The following is a 25,483-nucleotide window of genomic DNA, read 5'->3' as shown; positions in this document are numbered from 1 at the left end:
GCTTGTCTGGGACTGTCTGTTCTTCCCCAGAGGTGGGGGCCACCATTCTTGCTTGGAGTATTCCCCAAACTCTGTCTATCCTGCTTACAGATTGGTCCTGCAAAACCCTCTTCCTGCTCTAAATGTTCCCAGCAAGCTGCACAGTGCATGCAATGTCCTTCCAGACACTTTGGCAACTAGTGAGTCATGTATACAAAGAACTATTCAAAACAGAATGTGGTCAGTTCTCTATGAGAGTAGTGAAAAGATGTTTGGAGAGCAGAGATAAAGGCATACAACATCTGGCTGGGAGCTTGAGAGCAGACAACCGATTCAGGGACTATCAAGCGCCCAGGACAAGCTTAAGTGTAATGATGAATAATGATAATAACAGTGATAACAATAACAGCAGCTAATACATATGGTATTTACCGTATGTCCTGTTCTAAGAACTTTATATGAATTAACTCAATGAATCCTCACTATTCTCTTTCAAGTAGGTACAATTATTTCCCCCATTTTAGAGTTGAGGTTAAGTAATTTGCCCAAGGTCACATAGGAAGGAAGCGGCAATATAAGACTGGGTTCCTATACAGAGGCTCTGAAAGGCCATGATACAGTGTTAGCCCTGACTTACAGTTCTTTGAGTAGCTGTTTCATCTTTCCCAACGGATTCAAACTTCCTGAGAGCAGGACTGAGTCTAACCCTCCTTCGTCTTCTCTAGAACCCCGGATGGGCTCTACACTTTGGTAGAAGCTACATACATATATCCTCTTTGAGTAAACTGTCTTTACCGGAATGAGCATTGCTATACAAAATACATAAATGAAGTCTTCCGCAGTGGTTAGAGCACTGGACAGGAAGTTCTGGATCTGACTAATTGAGGCTTTCACCTCTGACTCAGTGTGTGAGTCCGGGTAAATAACCTAAAGGCTAAATTTTCCAACTGTAAAAGAGGAAAACAAGTAGCCCACGTACTTCACAAGGACACAGTGAGAATATGATAATAAATAAATACCTATATTAAATTCTTGCAATAGTTAAGAGGAAAGGTACAAGAAACCAAGATATTTTTCTTATTTTTCACTGTAACTTCACCAATCAGCAAGGATGTTTTAGGAGCCAAACAATCTAGACACTACGGGATTACAACAGAATAATAAAACATGATTTCTGCTGGGCCCTATTTCATAATCGGATTTCGTGGGCAAGATCAGTTAGAGTGGTAAACATAGAAATTATTTAATACAATATGAAATTGGTAAAGTACATAGAGCTCACTTCGTCCAACATATATAAACGGGATCCAAAAGGGGGAAGTAATAGACTCAGGAAGAGCACTATCAACGCAGAAACACTGGTCCCGAAGTAAAGGCGTGGGCTCTGGGCTTGAAAGTCAGCTGCAGAGATTACTATCTGTGTGACCTGGGGCCAGAATCTTAGCTTTTCCGAACCAGTTTCCTTCTCTCTAAAATTGTGACAACTTACTTCAGAGAGCTGTTGTGAACTTTAAGTAAGATCGTGCGGGTAAAACTTTAAGCCAGGGCCTGACTAAGCACCGCAAGTCAACTATTATTACTGCTACTTCTGTAGGAGAAAGGTCTCTTGTGCCTCTTTTTCTGTAAGACAAACCATTCTTTGTCCAGGCAGACCCCATTCACAACGTGGAAAAAGGACAGAAAGTGCTTTTAATAGGTCGGAGATGGGCGCTGCTGGAATCACCGAGCCGTCCAGGGCCGCGGAGCACGAGCCCGCAGCGAAGTCCAGCTTCCATTTCCTTCCCTTCCTTTTCGGGAGCGGCCTCCCTACCCCCACCAGGTCGCCGGCCCCAGTCTGGCTTCTCCGTCCCGCAGGTCGTGCGGCCACCGCAGCGAGGCGGCCGGTGCCGCGTCTCGGCCCCCCACGCCCCGTCCTCTCCCCAGGTTCCGGAGGCCGGCGCTCCCGGGGGGATTGCCGCGCTGGGGGAGGAGCGGTTTCTCGGTGCGCCGCTCTCAGGAGCATTACGGCAGGGCTCGTTCCCGGCTCCGGCCGCCAGCCCCAGCCTCCCGAGTCCGGAGCCGGGACTGGCGGAGGCCGCGAGCGAGGGAGCGCGAGCGAGGAGGCACGCGCCCGCCGCCCGCGCCCAGACCGCCGCCGCCGCCGCCTCAGCAGCCATGGCCGAGCGCCGCGCCTTCGCCCAGAAGATCAGCAGGTAAATCTCGGGCGTGGGACGCGCCGCAGCCGGAGGACGAGCCGGGGAGTCCTCCCGGGCCGGGCCTAGGAGGCGGGTGGGTGTGGCGACGCGGTCGCCGGGATCCCGCGGCCTGGCCTGCGGCTGGGCGGAGAGGCTCGCGGCGGAGGCCTCGCGCCGCCCTCGGACCCGGGCCCTCAGCCTCGCCCAGTGTAGGGACCTTGAGAGCCCGGGACGCCCGCCTCCGCTGGCTCCTGGGCGGCCGGGGCCTGGAGTTCCGCGGCGGCTTATTGACGGGCGGGTGGGGGAAAGGCTCCTCGGCCGGCTCGCGGATCGGCGCTTCCCAAATTCTTTGTGTCCCCACCCCCGGCGCCCGGGGAGCCGCGGCGCTTCGCCCCCTCCCTCTCCCCGCCCACTCCCCGTTTTTCCCCCGGAGGGTGCGGGCGTCCGCCCTCCGCTCCTACCCGACAAAAGGAGCGGCGCGCGGGCTCCTGGCGGGTGGGAGGCCGCTGCTCTTTCACGCCTCTTTCCCTTCCCGAGAAATCTGACAGGAACCCTCTTTGCACCCAGGGGCCCACTTCAAAGCGGGCTCCTGCACCCAGAATTTATCGCCAAAATGGAAAGTTAAGAACCTGTGGTCTGCACCTTCGGTGTGTAGCTGCTGAATGTTTGGCTGCAGCTTGATGTTAGTACCATGTGCATTTCAATGTGCCCCTGTGTTTCTCATACCAGGGGAAGATGGATGATAGGCAGTGTTCTTTACACACTGGCCCTTTCACTCACATTTTGGGAGTCTGGAAGTAAGCAAGCGATCAAGGTTGAGGTTTCCCAGCTTTTTACCTGTTTGTGGTGGGTTGATTGCCACCTTCCTCCCCCTCAAAACTAAAATTTGAATTACTGTGGCGGCTTCTAGTATTTGTAGAATTTCTTTGTGGAATATGCTAATATATAGGACACTAGACAGTTTGGGGCTTAATAAGACCATGTTTCTCTGAATTATGATGTCCCAAGAAAAGAAACATTCAGATGCATTTTTTGGACAATTGTATTTCTGTGGGTCTGGATCTTTTTAGTTTGCTGACGTTTCTTAAAGATTTTTGGACCTCCCAAACAGGTCCTTTCTTAACTGCCTGAACTTACATAGTGTTACTCTATTTTAGCACGTTGTAAATTTAAACCTGACATTTCTTCGATTTAAGCTTTGTGCTTAGTTTTTTTTTTTCTTTGAAGTTTTAAGACACATACTTCATTTTCTCCTTAAGAGGCAAGCACTAGTAAATGCTAACGAGCATGGACTCTAGTTTCAGACTGTGACATGGGTTCATATACATACTGTTATTTTCTAACTTGCCACTTTGGCCAAATTGTTTAAGCTCTCTTGTTTTAGTTTCCTCTTCTGGAAAATGGATATAATAGTACCTACATCATAGAGTTGTGAAAATTAAATGGCATAACTTGTGTAAAGTATTTAGCATAGTGCATGCCCTATACTACCGATCATTGACTGCTTATAATAATTAGCATATCCTAGAGAGTTGTGATAGATTTAGTACAAAGTTATTACTTTTTTTTTTTTTTTTTTGTAGAACAACTGAGTCTTGTTTTTGAAGGCAATGCCATTAAAAAAAGATGTATTACTCGGCACACATGTTTAGTATTAATTTCTCTTTAATGGAACCAAAAGTTCATCTCCAAGAACATTGCACTGATCAAGGATGTGCACATTAGAGCCCAGCCAGGGTGGCTTAGTGGTTGAGCATCAACCTGTGATCCAGGAGATCATGGTTCAGTTCCAGCCAGGGCACATGCCCAGGTTGCCAGCTTCATCCCCAGTAGGGGGCATGCAGGAGGCAGCCAATCAATGACTCATCATTGATGTTTCTCTGTCTCCCTTCCTCTCTTTGAAATCAATAAAGATATATTGTTAGGTATGAAATATGTATAATACCTGTTCTCCATCTATGGAGTTTGTCCTCAGATAGGACAGGACAACACACACACACTCAGTTTTGCAAACCAACACTAAACTGAAATTAATATAAAGTTGTAAAGCTAAAGCAGTGGAAATGAAGAGCCATTCATTTATTAGAGAGGTACTTAGGAGGTAGACATGGCAATGATTGGTGATTGATTAGATATGGAAGACTGAGGTGTCTGGGATGCCATCCATGTTTCTGACTTGGGCAACTGGGTAGATGATGGAGGTAATTATTGAGGTAAGGGAGTACAGGAGAAAGAAGAGGTTTGAGGGTGGAAATGAGGTGGTAGAATGGAGATGATTCCGTTTTGGACATGTTGATTTTGAGGTGCTCATGGAGCATTCAAAAAGAAATGTCTACTAGGTTGTTGGTGCAGGTTTAAGGTGCAGAAGAGAGAGATGGGGCTGAAAATCTAGATTTGAGAGTCTTCAGTAAGTTGATTGTAATTGAAGCCAGAGGAGATGAGAATCCAGGACAAGTGCGCAGACTTAATTTGGATGGAAGACCAAGGACAAAACTGCTATAGAATTATTATCTGTTTATTGTGAGTGAAAGGTACTTTGTTCCTTGTTGCCAAATATGGGTGAATAATACTGAATAAATTCTTGTTCTGCTTCTTAGTTTCCTACTAGAGGAAGTATCATAGCACAAACTCTGGAAGCATACTGCCTTAGTCTGCCATCCTAGCACTGCCTCTCATTGAGTACACTTGGGCAAGTTACTTGTTTACCTCATTATGCCTTATTATCCCTATCTATCAAATGGGCTAATAGTAGGACTTACCTTACGGAGTTGCTGTAAAGATTAAATAAATCAATTCCTGTAAAGTGCTTAGAACAGTGCTTTTTACTAGTGCCCAGTAAGTATCAACTATTTTTTTTTATTACAGTATTTATAATATGGCTTAGAACCTTTTCTTGGTAGTGATAATCCTTTTTATGATGTGCATATATGAAATTTGTTGCTTTGGAAAACCTGTTGCTATTTGAAACCGTATCTTTTTTTTAAAGTTTTATAATGGTCAGAAACTTTTATTTTAAAAAGAATTATGCTGATTTCTTTTCAGGCTCAGATGTTTCCTAACCCCTTTGCTGTTATTTTAGTGCTGTTATTTTTTGAAGTTGTGAGTTGGTGATTTCTCCAAGCTCTTTTTTCTCTATCACTGATCATACTACTTACCTCGGCTCATCATAGAGAAGCAGCATGCTCATTTTGTCCATATCAGGTATTGCCTCTTGTCACCTTACTTTTTTAGGACAAGGCACATGCATTGTTAACCTTTATAAACACCCCAGCATATAATAGTATGTTTTTTGGAATGTTGACTGTAGATTAATGATCTAGGATTTTCTTTTGATTATTTGTCCTGTCACTTGATATTCAGCAGTAATGATGAGCATTTGCGTATTTTTAAATTACTTTTTACTACATTCTCAGCTTCATAACCTAGGGAGGGAGAAGAACATGGTAAAAAAGAATGCAGGCTCCAGGGTACATTGTACAGGTTGAAATTCTACTTATATCACATAATAGTTATGTGATTTTAGACAATTGATTTAACCTCTCTGTCTTTGTTTCTTCATCAGTAAAATGGGGATTATTGCCTCCATAGGGTTAATGTGAGGATTAAATAAATTAATACGTGAAAAAATTTTAGAACTGTGCCTGAAACATAATCATTTAAAAAAATGTTAGCTGCTGCGATTGTTATTCCTATATTATTTTCTGTTATTATTTTTTTCCAAAATCCGGATAAGGAATTGAGGCCTACAGTGCATGAGATTATTTGCCTAAATTGGGACTCAAATCCTAGTCCTCTGATTTCAGGTTTTAAGGTCTTATGCTTTTTAAAAAATTTATTGGTTTTGAGAGAGAAAGAGGGAGAGAGAGAGAGACATCAATTTGTTGTTCCACCCATTTATGCATTCATTGGTTGCTTCTTGTATGTGCCCTGACCTGGGATAGAACATGCTACCCTTTGTTGTGCAGGGCTGACGCTCTAACCATTAAGCAACACTGGATAGGGCAGGTCTTACACTTATTATTGAACTGTATTTTCTTTCTGCAAAATATTTTCTGGAGTAGTTCCAGATTTTCTAATAGCGCCACTGTTAGCATCTCAAAAGTTACCCTTTTGTTAATTTAGTATCATTTTGCTGCCAAAGAAGCAGCATTTAATGAAAGGCTTTCATCAGATCTTTATTTCTGATGAAAATGTTAGGAGTAGGGTTTCCTAGATATAGGCTTATTTATAACCTCAATTGTTTTTAGTCCTGAACCTGTTCATAACTCTGGCTGGATAGGCTCAGTCTTTCAATCTGCTATATTCAATTCATTATCTCACTCCTGATCAATGTAAATCCTTAGCAATTAATATCAATTACTTCAGTGCTGCCTGTTTTATCACTCTGGACATATACTTCGTTGACCTTTTGTTGTACTCATGTCACTAATTCTTAATACTGAATATCTTATAACCTATTTCTTACTCATGAGCTGTAGAGTAGTGTTAGAGGGAGACGAAAATAGTCCAGAGTTGATCTTTTAATGAATGGTTTCTCATTTGAGGTACCCTCCAAATCATTTCTCTCATTTATCGTCTTTGTTTCCTACACCATCTTCTACTGAAAAGTTCAACATGAGTTCTAACGTGAGTTTTTCATTTTAACCTCAGCATACTACTGTGCTAACGTGTCACTTAACCATCTTTTTTTTGAGCCTGGAAGTTGTCTTATGCCTGAAGCTTACCTATTTTACTGTACTTTGAATCCCATACCTTGCCACCTCCCTCAGAACCTTGATCTCACAATTTTTCCTTTCCTTTCTAGCATCTTCAGTCTATTCCTTTTAATGGATGCTTCCCTTAAACTGTAAGACTTATTATGCCTTTCTCATCATAAAACAAAGAACCAGTGAGTCTTCTGGCCTTTCTAGTTGTCAGCCAACCATTCCTTCTCCTTTTCTAGTCATATTTCTCACTTGTTTGTGGTGTAGTCACGACTACTTCCTGCTTGTTCTCATCAATCCTTGGGCCATATGGCTGTGCTTACCATGGTACCTTATATGTACTTGAATTACAGAACTCTTGAAGATTAGGAACCTTTTACTTTTTCTTTTCTCCACTGATTTCAGGAACTACAGCTTGTTTTTAAAATTTTTCTCCTGCTTCTCTCACCCCCTTCCTCTTACTTTATACTGCTTTTCAGAGCTTTCTCATGGCTGGTGTAGGACTTTTTATTTCCAGTGCTTAGCACAGAGTCTGTGTAAACTGGACACATAAGAAGTGTTTGAATGAATGCCACCCTGACATCTGGAACATCTTTCATTACCTCACTTCTAGATGACCACAACAGGGTGTAACTGATCCCGGCTGTCCCTCTTCTAATTCAAATGTGTTGCAAATGAATTCTCCCTAAAACACAGCTTTTATCATGGCATACTTTTGCTCAAGAATATATAGTGGCGCCCTGGCCGGTTTGGTTCAGTTGGCTGGAGCGTCATCCCATACACCCAAAGGTCTCAGGGTCCTTTCCCGGCGAGGGCACATACCTAGGTAGTGGGCTCAAGCCCTGGCCAGGGTGCATGTGGGAGGCAACCAGTCGATGTTTCTCTCTCCCTCCCCTTTCCGTCTCTCTCGCCCCCCTTCCCCTCTCTCTAAAAAAAATAAATGAACATGTCCTGGGTGAGGATTTAAAAAAAAAGATTATATAGTGGCTTCCTACTGTTTCAAATCCAAACTCTTGCTTGCATTTTAGTGTCGTCTATACTCTTGTCCATCTCTTGTTGACTTACTCTGTGGCTTGCATTCTGGACCAGTCAGCCTAGGGTTTTCACTGCACACCCACAAATGCGTTGCTTGTTCGCATCTCTACTTCACTTCTGTTGTTGTTTTTTGTATATCCTTCCTCTTTCCCAAATCTTACCCCTTTCTTCAGACTATTCTAATCCTCTATCCTTACTTTTGGAGTAACAAGTTCCGTGCTTTTCTTTTTTTTTTTTTTTTTACCACCTATTAATGCATTCCTAAACAATGTAATTTTTTTTCTGTTTTTGAATTCATTTGAATATAATCATACTGTATGTTTGTATGTTTTACTGTCTTGTTTCTTTTGCTGAAAATTATATCTGTATCTGAGATTCATTCATGATGTTATGAGTAATTGAAGTTTATTCATTTTCATTGCTTTATATTATTTCATTGTATAAATATACCACAGTTTTCCATTCTACAGTACATGGACATTTGTGTTGTTTCAGTTTTTGCCTGTTAGAAACAATGATCCTATTAACATTCCTATACATTTATTCTGGTACATATGTGCATTAGTTTCTCTATAGTATACCCAGGTATGGAATTGCTGGGTCTTAGTATTTTATTGCTTGTCATTGCAGTTTTATTTATCATCAAATTTATTAGGTAATACCAAACCATTTTCTAAGATACTTGTAGAAATTTACACTCCCACAACAATGTTTTTTATATAGTTAGACCATTTGGTATTGCCAACTTTTTTATTTTTGCCAATCTGGTGGATGCATGATGCTATCTTCTTGTAAACATTTTAATTTGTATTTTCTTGATTACTAATGAGATTGAGCTATTTTGTATGTTTATTGTCCATTGAATACTCTTGTAAATTGCTTATTTATATCTTTTGCCATTCTCCCTCTTTGTTTTTTCCCTTTGGATTCTGTCTTTTATTGATTTGTGTAATTTATATACATTTAGTGTATTAGTCATTTGTTGATTATGTTGCAAATATCTTCCTACTGTGTTTGTAATCCTTTTTATGGAGTCTTTTCTAAACAGAGTTCTCAGTTTTAATGTAATTTATCAGTCTTTTTTTTATGGTTAGTAATTTTGGGGACTTGTTTAAGAAATATTTTATTACCTTGAGGTCATTAAGATTTTCATCTGTGTCCTGGCTGGTGTTTCTCAGTGGTTAGAGTGTCAGCTTGTGCACTGAAGTGTTTTGGGTTCAATTCCTACTTAAGGGCACTTACCTGGGTTTGGGTTGCAGGTTAGATCACTGGCTCCGGTTGGGGCACATGTGGGAGGCAACCAATCGATGTATCTTTTTCATGCGATGTTTCTCTCTCTCTCTCTCCCCCCCCTTCCTCTTCCCCTCCCACTCTCTCTAAAAATCAGTGGAAAAATATCCTTAGGTGATGATTAACAAAAAAATAAATAACAAAAAAATATTTTCATCTGTATTATTATAAACTTATAGTTGATTCCTTTGTATTTAGGTTTATATTCTACCTGGGCTTTATATGTGTATGGTATGAAATTTTAATTTTCAGAATGGATTATTTTTTCTCCATTGAGTTGTCCTGCCATCTCTATAATAGATTGTGTGTCCTTCTTTGTGGGTTGTTTTCTGGGCTCTCGCTTTTGTTCCATTGGTCTGGTTATACATCTTTTCACCAATTACAAATTATCTTAATTCTAATAAGTCTTAGAATTTGGTAGAATAACTCTTCCCACCTTTTTAAAGTGTCTTGGCTACTCTTAGGTCTCTGAATTTCTATGTATATTTTAGAAAACTCCCCAAATCGTATTAGAATTTGATCAGGATTACATTGAATTCATGTATCAATTTGGGGGAACAGTGACATCCTTATATTACTGAGTTTCCAATCTATGGTTATGGTGCACTCTCCATTTATTTAGTTCTTCTTTATATTCTACATTGAAATTTTATGATTTTCTCTATAAGATTCTTACATATCTTTTATTAGATTTATTCCTAGGTATATAAGGATTTTATATCCAGCTATATAGCTTGCTAAATTCTTGTTAATTCTAAAAATGTATCTGTGAAAAAATAAAAATGTACTGTGGATTCATTTGTATTTTCTATATGGACAACCATATCATCTAGAAATCATAAATTTTTGTTTCTTCCTTTCCAAACTTTATAACTGATTTATTTTTTGTCTTGCTCTATAGGCTATTACCTTGCATTAGTGTGCAGATTATTATCATTTCTATTCAACATTATATTAATATTGAGAATCCTCATTTTGTTTATGATCTCAAAGCCTGATGGTTGTGTCGAGTTTTGTGTGTGTGTGTTTTGGTTTTTTTTTTTGGTCTGGGTTCCCTAGAAAAGGAGACTGAGGCAAGGATTATGAGTTGAGGCTTTATCTGGAAGGCATAATTCCAGGGCATCAAAAGGGAGAAGGGAACTGAGGCAGAAAAGGAAGGGAAACAATATAAGGCTCTTTGGGAAGCAGTGGCCAACTTATCTTCCTGGCCACTACTTCCCAAAGAGCTGGAGAGAGGTTGTTGGCAGGTGTGCTTGTTTGGCCACAGGATATCTTTTTATGGAGAAACAGTTCCTTAGGTCAGTAGATGGGAGTCTAGAGGAAGATACATATTTACCTGCTTTTCTCCTGCATCCTGTATTTCATTAGTCAGTTTGATACTCAGAGAGAGAACTCCCCTTAACTTCTGGGTTGTGTCATTTTGGACCCCTTTGGCAACCACTCCAGATGTCTCACTACTTTTTCAGTGGCTTTTTACAGAGGAGACTTTTCGGTTGCAAGTGACAGAAACTCAAATCGGATTAATTTGCGCGCAAAAAAGTGTTGACTCAATAACTGAGTACATCTGGTCCAGAGATACATATGATGTCAGCAGGCCTCTTATCTTCATGTCTTGAATAGATTTTCCACTGAGTTACAATGAGAGTTGGCAGCCCCAGGCTCAAATCCTGCCAGTTTAGTTAGTTCTGACACAAAAGATCCAGCAACTCAATTATTGTCTGGCTTGGATCACATGTTCTTTGAACCAATTACTATGTATAGGTATATAAGGGACTTTTGGAGGTCCTGGGTCTTGTGGCTATATCCCTAGGACTGGAATTAACTGGATCATTTGGCAATATTGTTTAATTTTTGAGGAACTGTCAAACTTCCACAGCGACTATACCATTTTACATTCCCACCAGCAATGTATGAGAGTTCTAATTTCTCCACATCCCTGCTAATATTTGTTGTTGTCCTCTTTTCGATTATGGGCATTCAAATGTGTGTGAAGTTGGCATTTTATTGTGGTTTTGATTTGCATTTCCCTAATGATTAGTGATGTTTTTCTTCTGCTTATTGACCTTCACAGTCTTCTTTGGTGAGGTATCTATTCACATCATTTGTTCATTTTTAAATTGGATTATTTATCTTGTTTTGAGTTCAGTTAATCATTTTTTCTTTTATGCATTATTATTTTGGTATTGTATCTAAGACTGCTTAATTCATGGTTGAGAAGATTTCTTTCTGTTTTTTTCTATAAGTTTTTATAGTTTTAGCTCTTACATTTAGGCTTATGATCCATTTTACATTAATTTTTGTGTATGGTATGAGATGAGAATCTAACGTCATTTTTTGCATGGGATTGTTCAATTGTTGCAACACTCTGTTGAAAAGATTGTCCTTGTCTTATTGAATTGCCTTGGTCCATTTGTCAAAAATCTGTTGACCATAAAGTAAGGGTTTATTTCTTGACATTCAATTCTGTTTCATTAATCTGTATGTTTATCCTTACACCAGTACCACATTGTTCTGATTACTATTACTCTATAGTTGATTTTGAAATACAGCAGTGTAAGTTGTCCAACTTTTAACTTTTTTTCAAAATTTTCTTGCCTATTCTGGATTTTTTTTTTTTTTTTGGTATTTCCTCAAACATTTGAGGATCAATATCAAATATCAATTTTGTTAATTTCTGCCAAAATCCTTTTGGGATTTTGATAGTGATTATGTTGAATCTGTAGATTAGTTTGGGGAGAATTGCCCTCTGAACAATGGTTTTTTTCTTTATTTTTATCTTTGACACTATTATAGATGTCCCCATTTTCTTCCCCTTTGCCCCCCTCCACGTGGTCCCCACCCCCTTCCCTCTAGCCATTTGAACAATATTGAGTCTTCAAATCTACGAACACAGACTGTCTCTTCATTTAATAGACTTTATTTGATTTCTCTCAGCAAAGTTTCAGTTTTCAGTGTGTAAATCTTGTACTTCCTTTGTTAAATCTATTTCTTAGTATTTTATTGTTTTTGAAGTTATCAAGAATGGAATTAAAAAATTATTTTTGTTTTTTTCATTGCTGGTATATAGAAATGCAATTGATTTTTGAGTATTGAAGTTGTATCCTCTGACCTTGCTGAATTCATTGGTTCTAGTAGCTTTTTTTGTGTGGATTTCTTAAGATTTTCTACATACAGGACTATGTTATCTGTGAGTAAACAGTTTTATTTCTTCCTTTCCAATCTGAATGCCTTTTATTTCCCTCCCTTCCTTCCTCCCTCCCTTCCTTCCTTCCTTTCTTTTCCTCTTGCACTGGCTAGAACCTGCAGTACAGTGTTGAAGAAAAGTTGTGAGAGCAGACATTCTTGCTTTCTTCTCTTTCTCAGAAGCAAGAATTTCGACTTTCAGCATTAAGTATGCTGTTACTTGTAGACCGATTCTGTAGGAAAGGGAAGAAGGAGACAAATTAATTGTAGATAGTTTACACCAGGATATAATTTGTACTTTTGTGGGTAAGAAGATTCTGGCTTTATTTTTATGAAGGAGGGTGGAATTGAAGATAAATTTATCTCCTTTTAGAAGGGTTGACTTTTTCCAGTAGAGCTCCCCCCCAGTTTCTTGTGGTTTTTTTTTTAGTTGTCAATTTCAGATGTGTTAATTTTTTTAAATGCTAAATTTTTGAATTCTTTTTCAATATAGTTATAATTTAATATGTTCCATGAAATTAGGGAGCAATATTACCACCATGTTTTAGGTGAAGAAATTGAAATATAGTGAAATGCTGTAGATCAGAGTGATGCAGACATCCAAGTCTCTTTAATACAGTGCTTTCTATAAATCTTTGACTTAAATGTTATCCCAAAGTAGTGTCAGATGGGATACATGAGTCATCTGACTTTTTTTTAATTCCCCACAAAAAAGAGCTATGTCTTAAATGTTAAGCGTGTTATATAGAAGGACTATGTCTGTTCTTTGGTTTCACAAACCATCCTGTATGTGTTTTTGTTTTCTTGGGCCTTTATTGGTCCCTGGTGCACTCTGGACCTAAATTGCTAAGGAATTTCACACAGGCTATAACTTATAAGTGGCACAAAGGCAGTGCCTCAGATGGAAGTTTCATTTAGCCAAACATAAAAGGTAGGAAACAGATCATAACAGTGGCAGTAATCATTAAAGTGTTCCTATTAATATGTTAGTATATAAACTAGGCGTTTTCCCTGGGTATATTTAACTGTCCTTATAGCCTAGGTTTTGAAGAATAGAGAAATCATTGATATGAACTATAGGTAGAATCATTTACCTTTGGAAACTTGCTTCCATAAAAAGAGGCCTTAGAAACTTCAGGGATCTGAATTCAAACCCTGGCTCTTCCTTTCTCAGTAAGCTTCGGAAAGTTACTTTATTTTTGAAGTTTATCTAAAAATATCTATTTTTTAATGATTATAAAATAATATATAGTGCTGCAGAAAATATGGAAATATAAAAGGTGCAAAAGAGAAAATAAAAATTACTCATAATTTTTAATTCAGAAAAAAATCTGCTCTATTGAAATTTACATTCCTGTACGTGGTGGTCTTTGCAAAAACTAGAAATAGCCTAAATGTCTACCAGTAAAGATTGGCTAAATATGTTCCAGTTTATCTGTGTCATGGACTCTTATTACAGATAAAAAGGAGAGCAGTGCTTAAGAGTGGGGCTCTAAGTTCAGGTCTTGGTGTTATTCATTATTGGCTATGTGAACTTAACCTCTTGAAAGTTCAGTATCCTAATATTGTGCCTACTAAATAGGGCTGTTCTGAAGATTAAATGAATGAGATGTAACAAATGTAACATTTTGCACATTGTCTGGTAGATTGTAAGTGCTTGATAAATATTGCTAGAATATTATTATTTTTACGTGCTGGTATGGAAAGATGTATGATGTAAGGTATCAAGAAAATGTTATTGTGTGATGTCGTCTATGGATATTAAAAATAGGATTATATATATATGCTGATAAATACACACCTTTTTCTTGAAGGATACCTTAGAAAATATTAAGTGGTTACATTTGGGGAATAGGATTGGGCATTGGAACTGGTAGAGAGATACACCTTTTGTTTTTACCGCTTCATGAAGTTTGAATTTTTTAATATCATGCACATATATCTTTTTTTTTAAAGATATCTTCTTATATATTTTGTTAAAAAATAAGAGTTTTGGTAGTTTTTACCTTACCAGGGATAATAATGATGTCAGCTCTGCTCATAAAGAAAAGGTTATACATTTAGAAATCTGTGGATTCAGATTTCCCCCCCAGCAAATTTTTACCTATTGGGCAGTAATAGATAAAAAAGCATACGTTCTTGTCCCTTTCCAATCAATTAGAAACCAACTATACTATAGATTAGTTTACTCTAAAAAGCATTTGGAAAGTTTCATATACGATGTAGTCTCTAAATTCGTTCTTACTACCTACCTTCTTTTCTCTCTCTCTACTCTTATACCTGTCTCTGTTTCTCTGTTTCTCTCTCCCTCTCCCTCCTTCCTTTCCTCCAAGAAGCTCACACCACTTGTTCCATTCTAGCATTGTTATTGAACTACCTTTTGGGGGAGGAACTGTGAGTTTCTCTTTTTTCCCATTTTCCACTTTAGCTTTGTAACCTTTTAAAGGAACCAGTATATATTAGGCACTCTGCTAAAGGGTGCAAGGGTAAATAATGTGAAGACCCACCCCCTTTTTTTTTTTTTTTGAGGGTGAGAGAGAGAGGAAGTGGAAGTGGGGAAGTGGGGGGGGGGGAGAGAGAGAGAGAGAGAGAGAGAGAGAGAGAGAGAGAGAGAGAAAGGAAACATCGGTGCGAGAGAGACACATCAATTGGTTGCCTGCTGCATGCGCCCCCACGGGCGCTGGGGATCAAACCGGTAACCAGGGTATGTGCCCTTGACCGGGAATGGAACTCACCACCATTTGGTGGGGCGGGGGGCGGAGATGCTCTACCCACGGAGCAACACCGGCCAGGGCTGAAGGCCCACCTTTTAATTCCTTAGTTCCTTGCAAGGAAATAGTTAAATAGATTTCAAAAACAATTTGATAGGTGCCATGATCAAGTTATTGTTCAGTCATTACAATGAGGTAGAAAAGAGCCACCAGACAGAGTTAAAGAATATACAGGGTGGGGCAAAAGTAGGTTACAGTATGGCAAATAATACAATAATTAATAAATAATAATACAAGAATAAACTCTGTGTTTTGCCTACTCACAACTGTAAACCTACCTTTGCCTCACCCTGTACACTTTAATGGCAGACACTAACCTGCTTTGGGACATTTATGCAAAAGAGAGAGCACAGCGTACTCCAGTGAGAAACAAAGTTTTTCCCCATCTTCCCAAATTCCTCAAGGGGTTTGCAGAGGTGCCCTAAAGAGAGAGAGAGTGCCGGACCTGAGAAGCCAAATTCTTGGTACTTCACTGTACCTTTTTCTTTCCCACCAAATTTTATAGTTGAGGGTTGCATCGCCACTATTCCGGAAAAACTGACTTTGCAGTTTATGTGCTTCTTTTAAAGAGGATGTTTACAAACTGGGTTTTCCCATTGTTGAAATCAAATTCTATGTCTACAAGGCCATATTCTTATACGGTGTTGGAAAGCAGCCAGACTAGCCTGCTGCCTGTCTGAACCAGCCTCCTAGGAACTCCATTTCTTTGAATGTATATGGATAAGCACAGAGTGCTTTGAAAGTACAGAGGAGTTTCTAACCTGAGTGAAACAGAACAAATAATTAGGCAGGGCTTTATGGAGGCTGTGATATATCAATGGAAGGGTTTTTGCCCCATCTGTATGTCATATTTAATTTGCTAGTGTTCCTCATTAAGCCAGAGTAATAATAACTGAAGAGTCTAAGCTAAATTACAGATATCATTTGCATGTCTGAAATATAAGGACACTTTCGTGCACACTGTAATACTGTTTTCACATATTAAAAAACCAACCAACCAATAATTCTTAATTATGTAATACCTTGTCTGTGTTCAAATTTCTCATTAACCCCAGAAATCTTTTTTATAGCTGGTTTCTTCAAACCAGTGTCCAAGAACCATTTGTTGCATTTTCCCTTCCTCCCTCCCTCCCCCTCTTCTCACTCTCACTCTCACTCTCACTCTCACTCTCACTCTCACTCTCACTCTCACTCTCACTCTCACTCTCACTCTCTCACTCTCACATTGACTTGGTGAAGAGACTTGAAACACAGAATGACCTGCCTTTTGGTTTTGGTCTGAGTGCTTCCTTTGGTGTTAACTTGTTGCACTGTTCTCTATATTATCCATAAACTGCATCTCAGTTGTACAGATTTGATTCAATTCAGGTTAAACATTTTGGACACAAATTACTTAGTAGGTGATAGAGTATTGCATTACTTTAATCAATTGTTTTCTTTCTTTCTTTTTTGCTTCTTTTCATCTTTAATACTAATGGTAGAACTCTGACTCAACCCATCAATCAGCAGTTTTCGACTTGGATAGTCACAGCACTGGGCTGTCACTTGTTTTTGTCCTTTTACTTTTGGAGATTTTAGCCTTTTTTTGCCTTGTCTTTGATATACTTTCTTTTTTTTTCTTTTTTTTAAAATATATCTTTATTGATTTCAGAGAGAGGAGAGGAGAGGGAGAGAGAGAGATAGAAACATCAGTGATGAGAGAGTCATTGATCGGCTGCAGCCCGCAACCCGGGCATGTGCCCTGACCGGGAATCGAACCCTAATCGCCTGGATCCTAGGTTGACGCTTAACCACTGAGCCACGCCCGGCCGGGCTGATGTACTTTCTTACCTGGTATATTCTCTTACCCTTTACTTTTTTCCTGGCTTCTATCTTATATATAAACAGTGCCAGTTCCAAGAGGTCTTGTTCTCTTATTTGACATGTTACATTGCAGCTATTTTCTGTGACCTTATAGGAGTGGCTCAACTGAACGCTTTTATTTTGGTCTAAACACTCCTTATTCCTCTTTCCTCAGGCTGGCTGGAGATGAGAGAGGCCTAGACTGGCCCATTATCCTTGGGTCATTGTGGAAATCATGGTTGGATGGTGGTGCATCTGAGAGTGAAGGGAGGTTCGAGGAAAGGTTAAATGCAACATAATATTCCCTCAGTGTGTGCCTCCTTTGTTGGTTATTTCCAGCATCCTATGGTGGAGAGAGTTGATAAGGAGACAAATAGGTCAAATATTGGATCATATTCTTTTGTGAAGGGAAGAAGATATTCTCATATAATTTAGGAGCGTAAGTATTAGGGGATTTTTGACCTACTCCTCTTTCCACTTTGCAGTTGATATTAATAGCTTATTAGAAGTAAAAAGGACGTCCTTATTGCTTTACTATATGAGCTATCACTGAGTGTAGCAAAAATTGTTATCAGAAAACGCAATCTCTGATAAAGGATTTTAACTGTTAACAAGAACTGTATTTATTCATCACATTTCTTGTCTTGAATACTCTAGACCATAGTATGGTTAAGAGATACTGTTTTTTATTTGGGAAAATTTCTTCATTACCATTTAATGAAATTTTTCATACAGTGTAAATACATCCCTTGTCTGGGTTGCAGATTATTGCTATTATAGTTCAGTTTGGAAATGGTTATTATTTTCAGTTATTACTGATTTTTTATTTTGGGGAACTTGTGTAATATAATAAATAAGACAAATATTTGTAACATGGGTATTAGTTTTTGTATATCTGCTATTAAACAAAAGATTGTCTCTTTTAGAAATGATCATTTCATTTATTTCAAGTTTCACCTAACATCTGAAATCAGGATATGTCTTCCAATTAATTGATGGTGTGATGATTAATTGGCAAGGTTTTTCTTTCTTAGCTATACACGAAGTAATAGCATTCCTTAACAATTAGTGACGTCATGAATTTGATGAAATACAGCAGTTTACACTTTAGACTACTCATGGTTTAGCCCCAGAAAAACTGAGGTAGTGCTGAGGTTGGTATATTGAGTTGAGAAACACTGAAGAAGATATACATAGAATGTTCTTTGTCTTTCTCCTTTTGAAGGCTTCTTCATATTCTTATTTTGACAGAAGGATCAGGAGATTGTAAGGCCTTTAAACTAAACATAGTAAACACTCACAGTACTACAGGTTTCGTTACAAGGCCTAAGGGGAGTCCTGAACTGAAATGAATGTTCTTACTTTTTCACGTCCAGAAGTGTTACAGAATTTGCCGTTTGCCCTCTTCTCAATCTGTATTATCCCTCTTAAAGATTTCATTCCTTCTCTAGTTTTCATTTCTAACCTTGAATTGTTTTCTTCATGTTCTTCCCTTCCTCCTGTGTCTGTTCTGAGTTAGCCATGTTTGTTTATTTTTTTAATTAAGAGGTTTTTGGGGGAGCAGTTTTAGGTTTAAAGAAAAATGAGTGGAAAGTACAGAGAGTTCCCATATAGTTCCCATATAGAAACTTCCCCACCAAGTTTCTTCTATTGTTAACCTTACATTAGTGTGGGTACATTTATCATAATTGATGAGCCTGTATTGATATATTATTATTAACTGAAGTCCATAATTACATTATGTTTACTCTTTGTGTTGTACATTCTGTAGGTGTTGACAAATGTGTAATGACATGTGTCTACCATTATAGTATCATACAGAATAGTTTCACCACCCTGAAAATCCCGTGTACTACTTACTCATCCCTTTCTGACCTCCTAGAACACCTGGCAACCACTGATCTCTATTGTTACCATAGGTTTGCCTTTTCTAGAAATATCATACAGTATGTAGCCTTTTTGGATTGGCTTCTTTTATTTAGCAGTATTTTTTTAAGCTTTTTTTCATATCTTTTTATGGCTTGATAGCACATTTTTTTATATTGTTGAATAATATTCCATTGTATGGATGTACCATAGTTTGTTTATCCATCTATGTATTGAAGGACGTCTTGGTTACTTCCAAGTTTTGGCAATTATGAATAATGAATTAGCCTTTTATAAAACACAAACATGATTTGAAGTACCTTGAGTTACCCATAGAAAGAAGAGTTGAGCTGATTCAGTGTCTTGAGCCTTAAAGAATGATAACTCTTTTACCTTGTGTCAAAAATTTCTGTTATGAGAAGTTGGCTCATAACAATGCTTAATAATTATGTGTGGAATGATTGAATATGAAAAAAGGGAATGAGATATATAAAAGGAGAGGGGGAAAAGATTATATTAAAAAATCTGGATAATTTTTAGAAAATAAGATTGTTTAGAAAGTCAGCTGGAAATTTGAATGAGGACCAAGTTGTTAAGGGCTCTGAATTCAAACATCAGCTTCAAAACACTTCAGAACAAAAGTGTCATCAAGCTGGCCCAGAAACCAGATTATGAAGCCTCTTTCACTTTATGTGCTATGGAAATGATAGGAAGAAAGTAGGGTTTATGTTTTGAAAAAGAGTGAAAGAGCAGAAGGCAGGTTTTATAAAATAGAGAAGTGGCCAGTTGATTGATGATCATAGGGTAGAAGTTAGGTATTGACATCAGGAAAATAATTGCACAAAAGCTGTGGATAATGTTCTTTATTTTGTATTGTTGAGTTATATTTTATACTTAATAAAAATATTACTCATGTGAGAAAGTTTAGTTACTGGATGTAGGACTCACTGAATATTTTGGTTGATAGTTTTGTGGAATCTAAGAAATATAGGTATTAATGAGCTATAAAGTTATTTGCATATCTAAACTATTTTTGTTTTAGAAATGCTATTTTAGTAAACATATTATATTGGTATGCTCCCAAGGGTCAACAACCAGCTTGAAATTGTGGAACTTCTAAATTCTAATCCTGATTCAAAAAAGACTTATCCTGTCAGGTTATGTTATGATAATGCCTTGGTGGTTTACTTCATTGTCGATAAGTTCAGTAATACTATATTTTTCATAGGGCTAAACAGTCACCTGTTTGTAGTACCATTTGTTAAATATGTTAGGGAAAACAAAAGAAATGAAACCACTGCCTCTGTTTAGGACATACACGAAACATGGAAAAAGTAACTAGGAGGAAAATGCAAGTTAGGTTATGATACATGCTCTAAGGGTTTTAAAGAAAGGTGATATTATACTTAGTTGTAGTGAGTCAAGAAGTTTGTATGGAGGCCTTGGCATTTGAGTTTTACCCTTAAAACTAGTTCAGAATTGAATTTGTGGCTACAGGAGAGAAACAACATTCTAGGAAGCAATTTATGTTCACTGACAAGAATTTGGGAAACAACATGTAAGGCTAGAAAGGTGATTAGGGTTAGATTATGGAAAGCCATTAATGCGGGAGTATAAGGACATTTTTAATTAAGAAAAATGGAATAGTTTTCTGGAGCATGAATGAGGAGCTAGTAATATTAGAAAGGAAAAAAGGGTTTTTTTCTTCCTAATTCTTATCATATGTTAATTTGTTAAAAAAGCATTTTAGAATTAATTTTATATCAAAATATATATACTTTAATATATACATCTTCTTATAGCTTCCAGCTCTAACATAAGCCAAAGTATATTCCTTGAAATGCCATATAAAAAAAAAGCCTTATGTAAGTTCACTGTCAGTCTTATACCCTGCATCAGCATTATAAAGATGTAATTCTGTAATTATAAGTAGTATTTACTGATACCTTATGAATTTATAGCCTTATTGACATGCTGAGCTTTTATTGTTCATTAAATGAATCTTTAATATACTTATCTTCCTCCCATTTTAAACCTAGGTTGTTTTCTTTTTAAAAATAATGTATTTGCTTTCTTTGTTATAGAACTGTGGCTGCTGAAGTTAGGAAGCAGATCTCTGGACAATACAGTGGTTCTCCCCAACTGCTTAAAAACCTCAATATTGTTGGCAATATATCCCATCATACCACAGTAAGTAGCGTATTTAAAATATGATATGTTACTGGTGTATTACTGACTAGGCCATGGAAAAATAGTGGAAAGATAAGAGCTAGTAGATTAGGTAGCACCACTAGTTTCATAACCTTATTTATTGTTTCCTCATTCTTGCCTGAAATTTTAGTTGGAGGAGAGTGTTAGGAGGTGTTATAGAAGTTACTGATTTCCTAGTCAGTTCTGAAACTATGTTCAAGATTTAAACAACACTGAAATTTTAACTTTGTTTTTATGCCATTGACTTGTTGAGGAAATTTGATTAATTGTCTTGTAGAATTTCATGCCTTTTGGATTTTGTGTTTGCTTCCTTGAAGACTTATTTTTCTATCTCTTGCACTTCCTGTAACTGATTAGATTCTGTTTCAGCATTTTTGAAATTTCTTCCTTATAGACTTGTTTTTCTACTTCTTTATTTCCTGGAACTGATTAGATTCTGGTTCAACCCTTTTTTTTTTTTTTTAACAACTTTATTGAGATTTAATTCACATACCATACAATTCACCCGTTTAATTTACAATGCAGTGGATTTAATATGTTTGTAGATATGTGCAACCATCACCACAGTCAAGTTAGAACATTTGCATCACCTCAGAAAACACACAACTCTTTAGCTATAATGACCCTTTTATCCCTTTTTCCCCAGCCCGAAACAACCACTAATTAAATGCCAGAAGTTTTGATGGCACACTGCAGAGGCCTGAAAGAGGTCTTCACACTAAACATGTCAACTGAAATTCCAATGCAGTGACTGCTGAAGCTTACCTCAAGTTCTCACATTGCATGTGAGAGATTCTATAGTGCTTCACTGTTGCTTCTCTTTGTCACTCTTTAACCCTGCCTACTGCCTATCACTTCTCTCTTATAAAATCATTTTGCAATCTCCTCTCTTTTGTCAGTAAATACAGGATCTTCTGTTGGAGTCTTGTAAAATAATTTATAGTTGTAAGCAGCTCATAACTACATCCCAAGACTAACCGAGGCTGCTGTCTCCCCATGGGCATCAGAGAAAATAGAGACAGTTATAGGAAAAATAAACTTGTTTTCCTTGATCCAGATCTAGCTAACATTATACCTAGAAAGCCAGTGACCTTCTCTGTGAGTTATGGAAACAAGATCATATATCTTCTATATGATTTAGTGTTTTTAAGAAAGTGTCATAGCTTCCTATCCTACCCTAACACTCTTGATATGATTGGTCCTTCTTTGAGGAAAGATTTTTAAATTAGACACGTAAGGACTCCCAACTTTTGTCACTATTTTCATTGAATGTTCATTTGTGATACTTACGCCTGGCTGGCGTGGCTCTGCTGTTGAGCATCAACCTATGGTCCAGGAGATCAAGGTTTGATTCCCAGTCGAGGCACTTGCCCTGGTTGCGGACTCAGTCTCTAGTAAGGGACAAGCTGGAGGCAACCGATCAATGACTCTCTCATCATTGGTGTTCCTCTCTCTCTCTCCCTCTCCCTTCCTCTCTCTGAAATCTATAAAAGATACATTAAAAAAAAAAAAAAATCCTGAAAGGTATTCTACTCCCAAAATAATACCTGGGTGGAGAAGCATTGACTTGAGTTTTAAAAAAATGTTCTTTTAAGAATATTTTATCTACCTACCTACCTACCTACCTACCTACCTACCTACCTATCTGGTGGTAAAATATACATAACATTAAAATTTACCAATTCACTTCTAAATGTATAATTCAGTGGTATTAAGTTCATTCACAGTGTTGTGCAACTATTGCCACTATCCATTTCCAGAACTTTTTTACTGTCCCAAACTGAAACCCTATACCCATTAAACAATAGCTCCCTATTCTCCCTCCTCTCAATCCCTGGTAACCTCTATTTTCTATCTCTATGAATGTGTCTGTTCTATGTACCTCATATAAATAGAATTGTACAATATTTGTCTTTTTGTGTCTGGCTTATTTTACTCAGCATAATGTCTTCAAGGTTCATCCATGTTATATGGTGTTAGAATTTCATTCCTTTTTAAGGCTAAATAATATGTCATTGTGTGTGTATATCTCGTTTTGTTTATCCATTCATCTGTTGATGGACATTGGGTCGTTTCCACCTTTTGGCTATGAGTAATAACGCTGCTGTGAACATGAGTGTGCAAAATCTGTTTGAGTCTTTATTTTAATTTTGGGGAATATATACCAAGAAGTGGATTGGTGGATCATATGGTAATTCTTTGTTTTTTTGGTATTTTTTTTCAGGACACCAAACTGTTTTTCACAGCTACTGTACCATTTTACACTTGCACCAGCAATGTACAAAGCTTCCGATTTCTCCATATCCTCTCCTATACTTGTTGCTTTCCATTTTTAAAAATAATAGCCATCATAGTGAATGTGAATATTTCATGTTTTTGATTTGCATTTCCCTCCTCCCACAAATTTCATGTTGTATTTTTATTTAGTTCTATGTATTTTTAAATTTTCACTTTTCAGACTTCTATGACTCATAGATTATTTGCAAGTGTGTTGTTTTGCACCCAAGTGTTTGGAGATTTTCCTGTTATCTTTCTGTTGCTAATTTCTAGTTTGATTACATTTTGGGTAGAGAACACACTGTATAGTTTTAATTCTTTTAAATTTGTTAAGGTTTGTCTTATGGGTCTGGGTATGATCCAGCTTGGTATATGCTTTTTTGGCATTATTCTGAAAAGAGTGTTGATTCTGTTGTGATTGAGTGGACTGTTCTATAATGTCAATTAGATCCTGCTAGTTAATAGTGTTTTTGAGGTTTACCATATCCTTGTTGATTCTGTCTGATTGTCTTTCAGTTGTTGAGAGAAACATCATGACATCAGCTATAACTGTAGATATGTCTTATTTCTCCTTTTAGTTCTATCAGTTTTTGCTTTTCACACAGTTTATAGCTCTGCTGTTTAATACATACTCATATAAGATTGCTATGTTTTCTTGGTGGATCATATCTGTTATCATCAGGTAATGTACCTCTTTATATACTGCTTGTCTTTGCTCTGAAGTCTACTTTATCTGATATTAATGTAGCCACTTCTGCTTTCTTTTGATTAATGTATTCATGGTATATCTTTTTCCATCCTTTTATTCTCAACCTCTTTATATTGTCTTATTTGAAGTGAGTTTTTTGGTATACTATATATGTAGGTCATGTTTTAAAATTGGTTCTGCTAGTCTCATCTTTTTTTGGTATATGTAGACCATTTCAATAGAATGTTATTGGTTGCTAGGACTTTAATCTGCCATTTTCATTTTTGTTTGTTCTCTCTGTTTTTATTTCTCTACTTTCTTTTTCTTGTCTTGTGAGTTACCTGAACATTTTTTAGAATTCCATTTTGATTTATCTATAATGTTGTTGAGTGCCTATCTTTGTATAGCCTTTTTTTAGTGGTTGCTTAAGGTGTTATATTATATATACCTATCACACTACTGATGGTGACATTTTACCCATTTGAGTGAAGTGTAGAAGTCTTATGTACCTTTTTGTCCCTTTACCCTCTAGGTATTACATTATGTATAGAGCTCCTCTGACAATGGGAGTTGATGTCCAAATTCCCTGTGTAGTCTCCAGTGACACTGGGTGGGGGCTCATTACTTCCCAGTAGGTATGAAAGTCTCAGCTCCCCACTCTGACTTTTCTGACATCATGCTGGTTGTAGCGTCAGGGTGCCTTGTTACAGCTTGGTGAAGGTGAAGTCTAGCTCCTCATTTGGCCTTCGCTGGTATGAATATGACTGGCACCACAGTTTTTCATGTGATGTGTAGCTGGAGTAGAGGAGTTATTGTCTACAAGTTTCTATTGTGCTAGGCTGCCCCTTTCTTGGTCCTTTTGGCTGGGGAGAACAGGCTTTTGTTTTGGTGCCCCCCTCCCCCACTGTACTCCTTGGTGTTTCTGGGTGGCGGGATTCTTTAGCTACAATTCTGGAGTATATAAGGCAGAAAGAAATTGTGCTGTTCCTTAGGTCTCAAGGTCTCTGCTGGTCTGCCCTTTTCTCTCCACCTTCCAGAATCATCTTATGTTTATTTTATATATAATATCTGAGCTTTGTAGTTGTAATTAGTGGGAAAAATAGGGAAAATATGCCTACTCCATTGCCCCAGAAGTGGAAGTGTACCCCCTAGTGATTTTCAATGTTGAGTACTTTTTTACTTGCTAACTTGCCACTCATTCCCTCCCCCCCATATAGATAGATATCCAATTGTTCCAGCAATAATGCTTGAAAAAGATTTCCCTTTCCCTGTTGAATTGCTTCTTTTCCTCTATTAAGAACATCATCATAGTGTATTATGTACTTGATAGAATAGGTAAGATAGAATGCTTATGAGAGGAAAAACTCATGAATTTTAGAGCTTGAAGACTCAGTTTTAAATTTTGCTCTATTGTGCATATTAAAAATCATAAATATGTGAATATTTCAATAAATTTATCTCTGA

General features: G+C 37.7%; 1 protein-coding gene across 5 annotated transcripts in view; it reads left to right on the top strand.

Annotated features, from left to right (window-relative positions):
* Nucleotides 1-2,068: 2,068 nt before the first annotated feature.
* Nucleotides 2,069-25,483, top strand: part of DOCK7 (dedicator of cytokinesis 7) — a 155,418-nt gene continuing 132,003 nt past the window's right edge. For all 5 annotated transcript variants that reach the window (XM_087820488.1, XM_087820487.1, XM_087820486.1 and 2 more), the window contains exons 1-2: nt 2,069-2,171; nt 20,928-21,033. In XM_087820488.1, the coding sequence (XP_087676614.1) occupies nt 2,134-2,171; nt 20,928-21,033 (144 nt within the window). In that variant the 5' untranslated portion in view covers nt 2,069-2,133. The remainder of the gene's footprint in view (nt 2,172-20,927; nt 21,034-25,483) is intronic.

Source organism: Miniopterus natalensis, chromosome 9 (assembly GCF_054644295.1).
Source record: "Miniopterus natalensis isolate mMinNat1 chromosome 9, mMinNat1.hap1, whole genome shotgun sequence".
In the NCBI taxonomy this organism is placed as follows: Eukaryota; Metazoa; Chordata; class Mammalia; order Chiroptera; family Miniopteridae; genus Miniopterus; species Miniopterus natalensis.
This window is presented reverse-complemented; position numbering and strand designations above follow the sequence as displayed.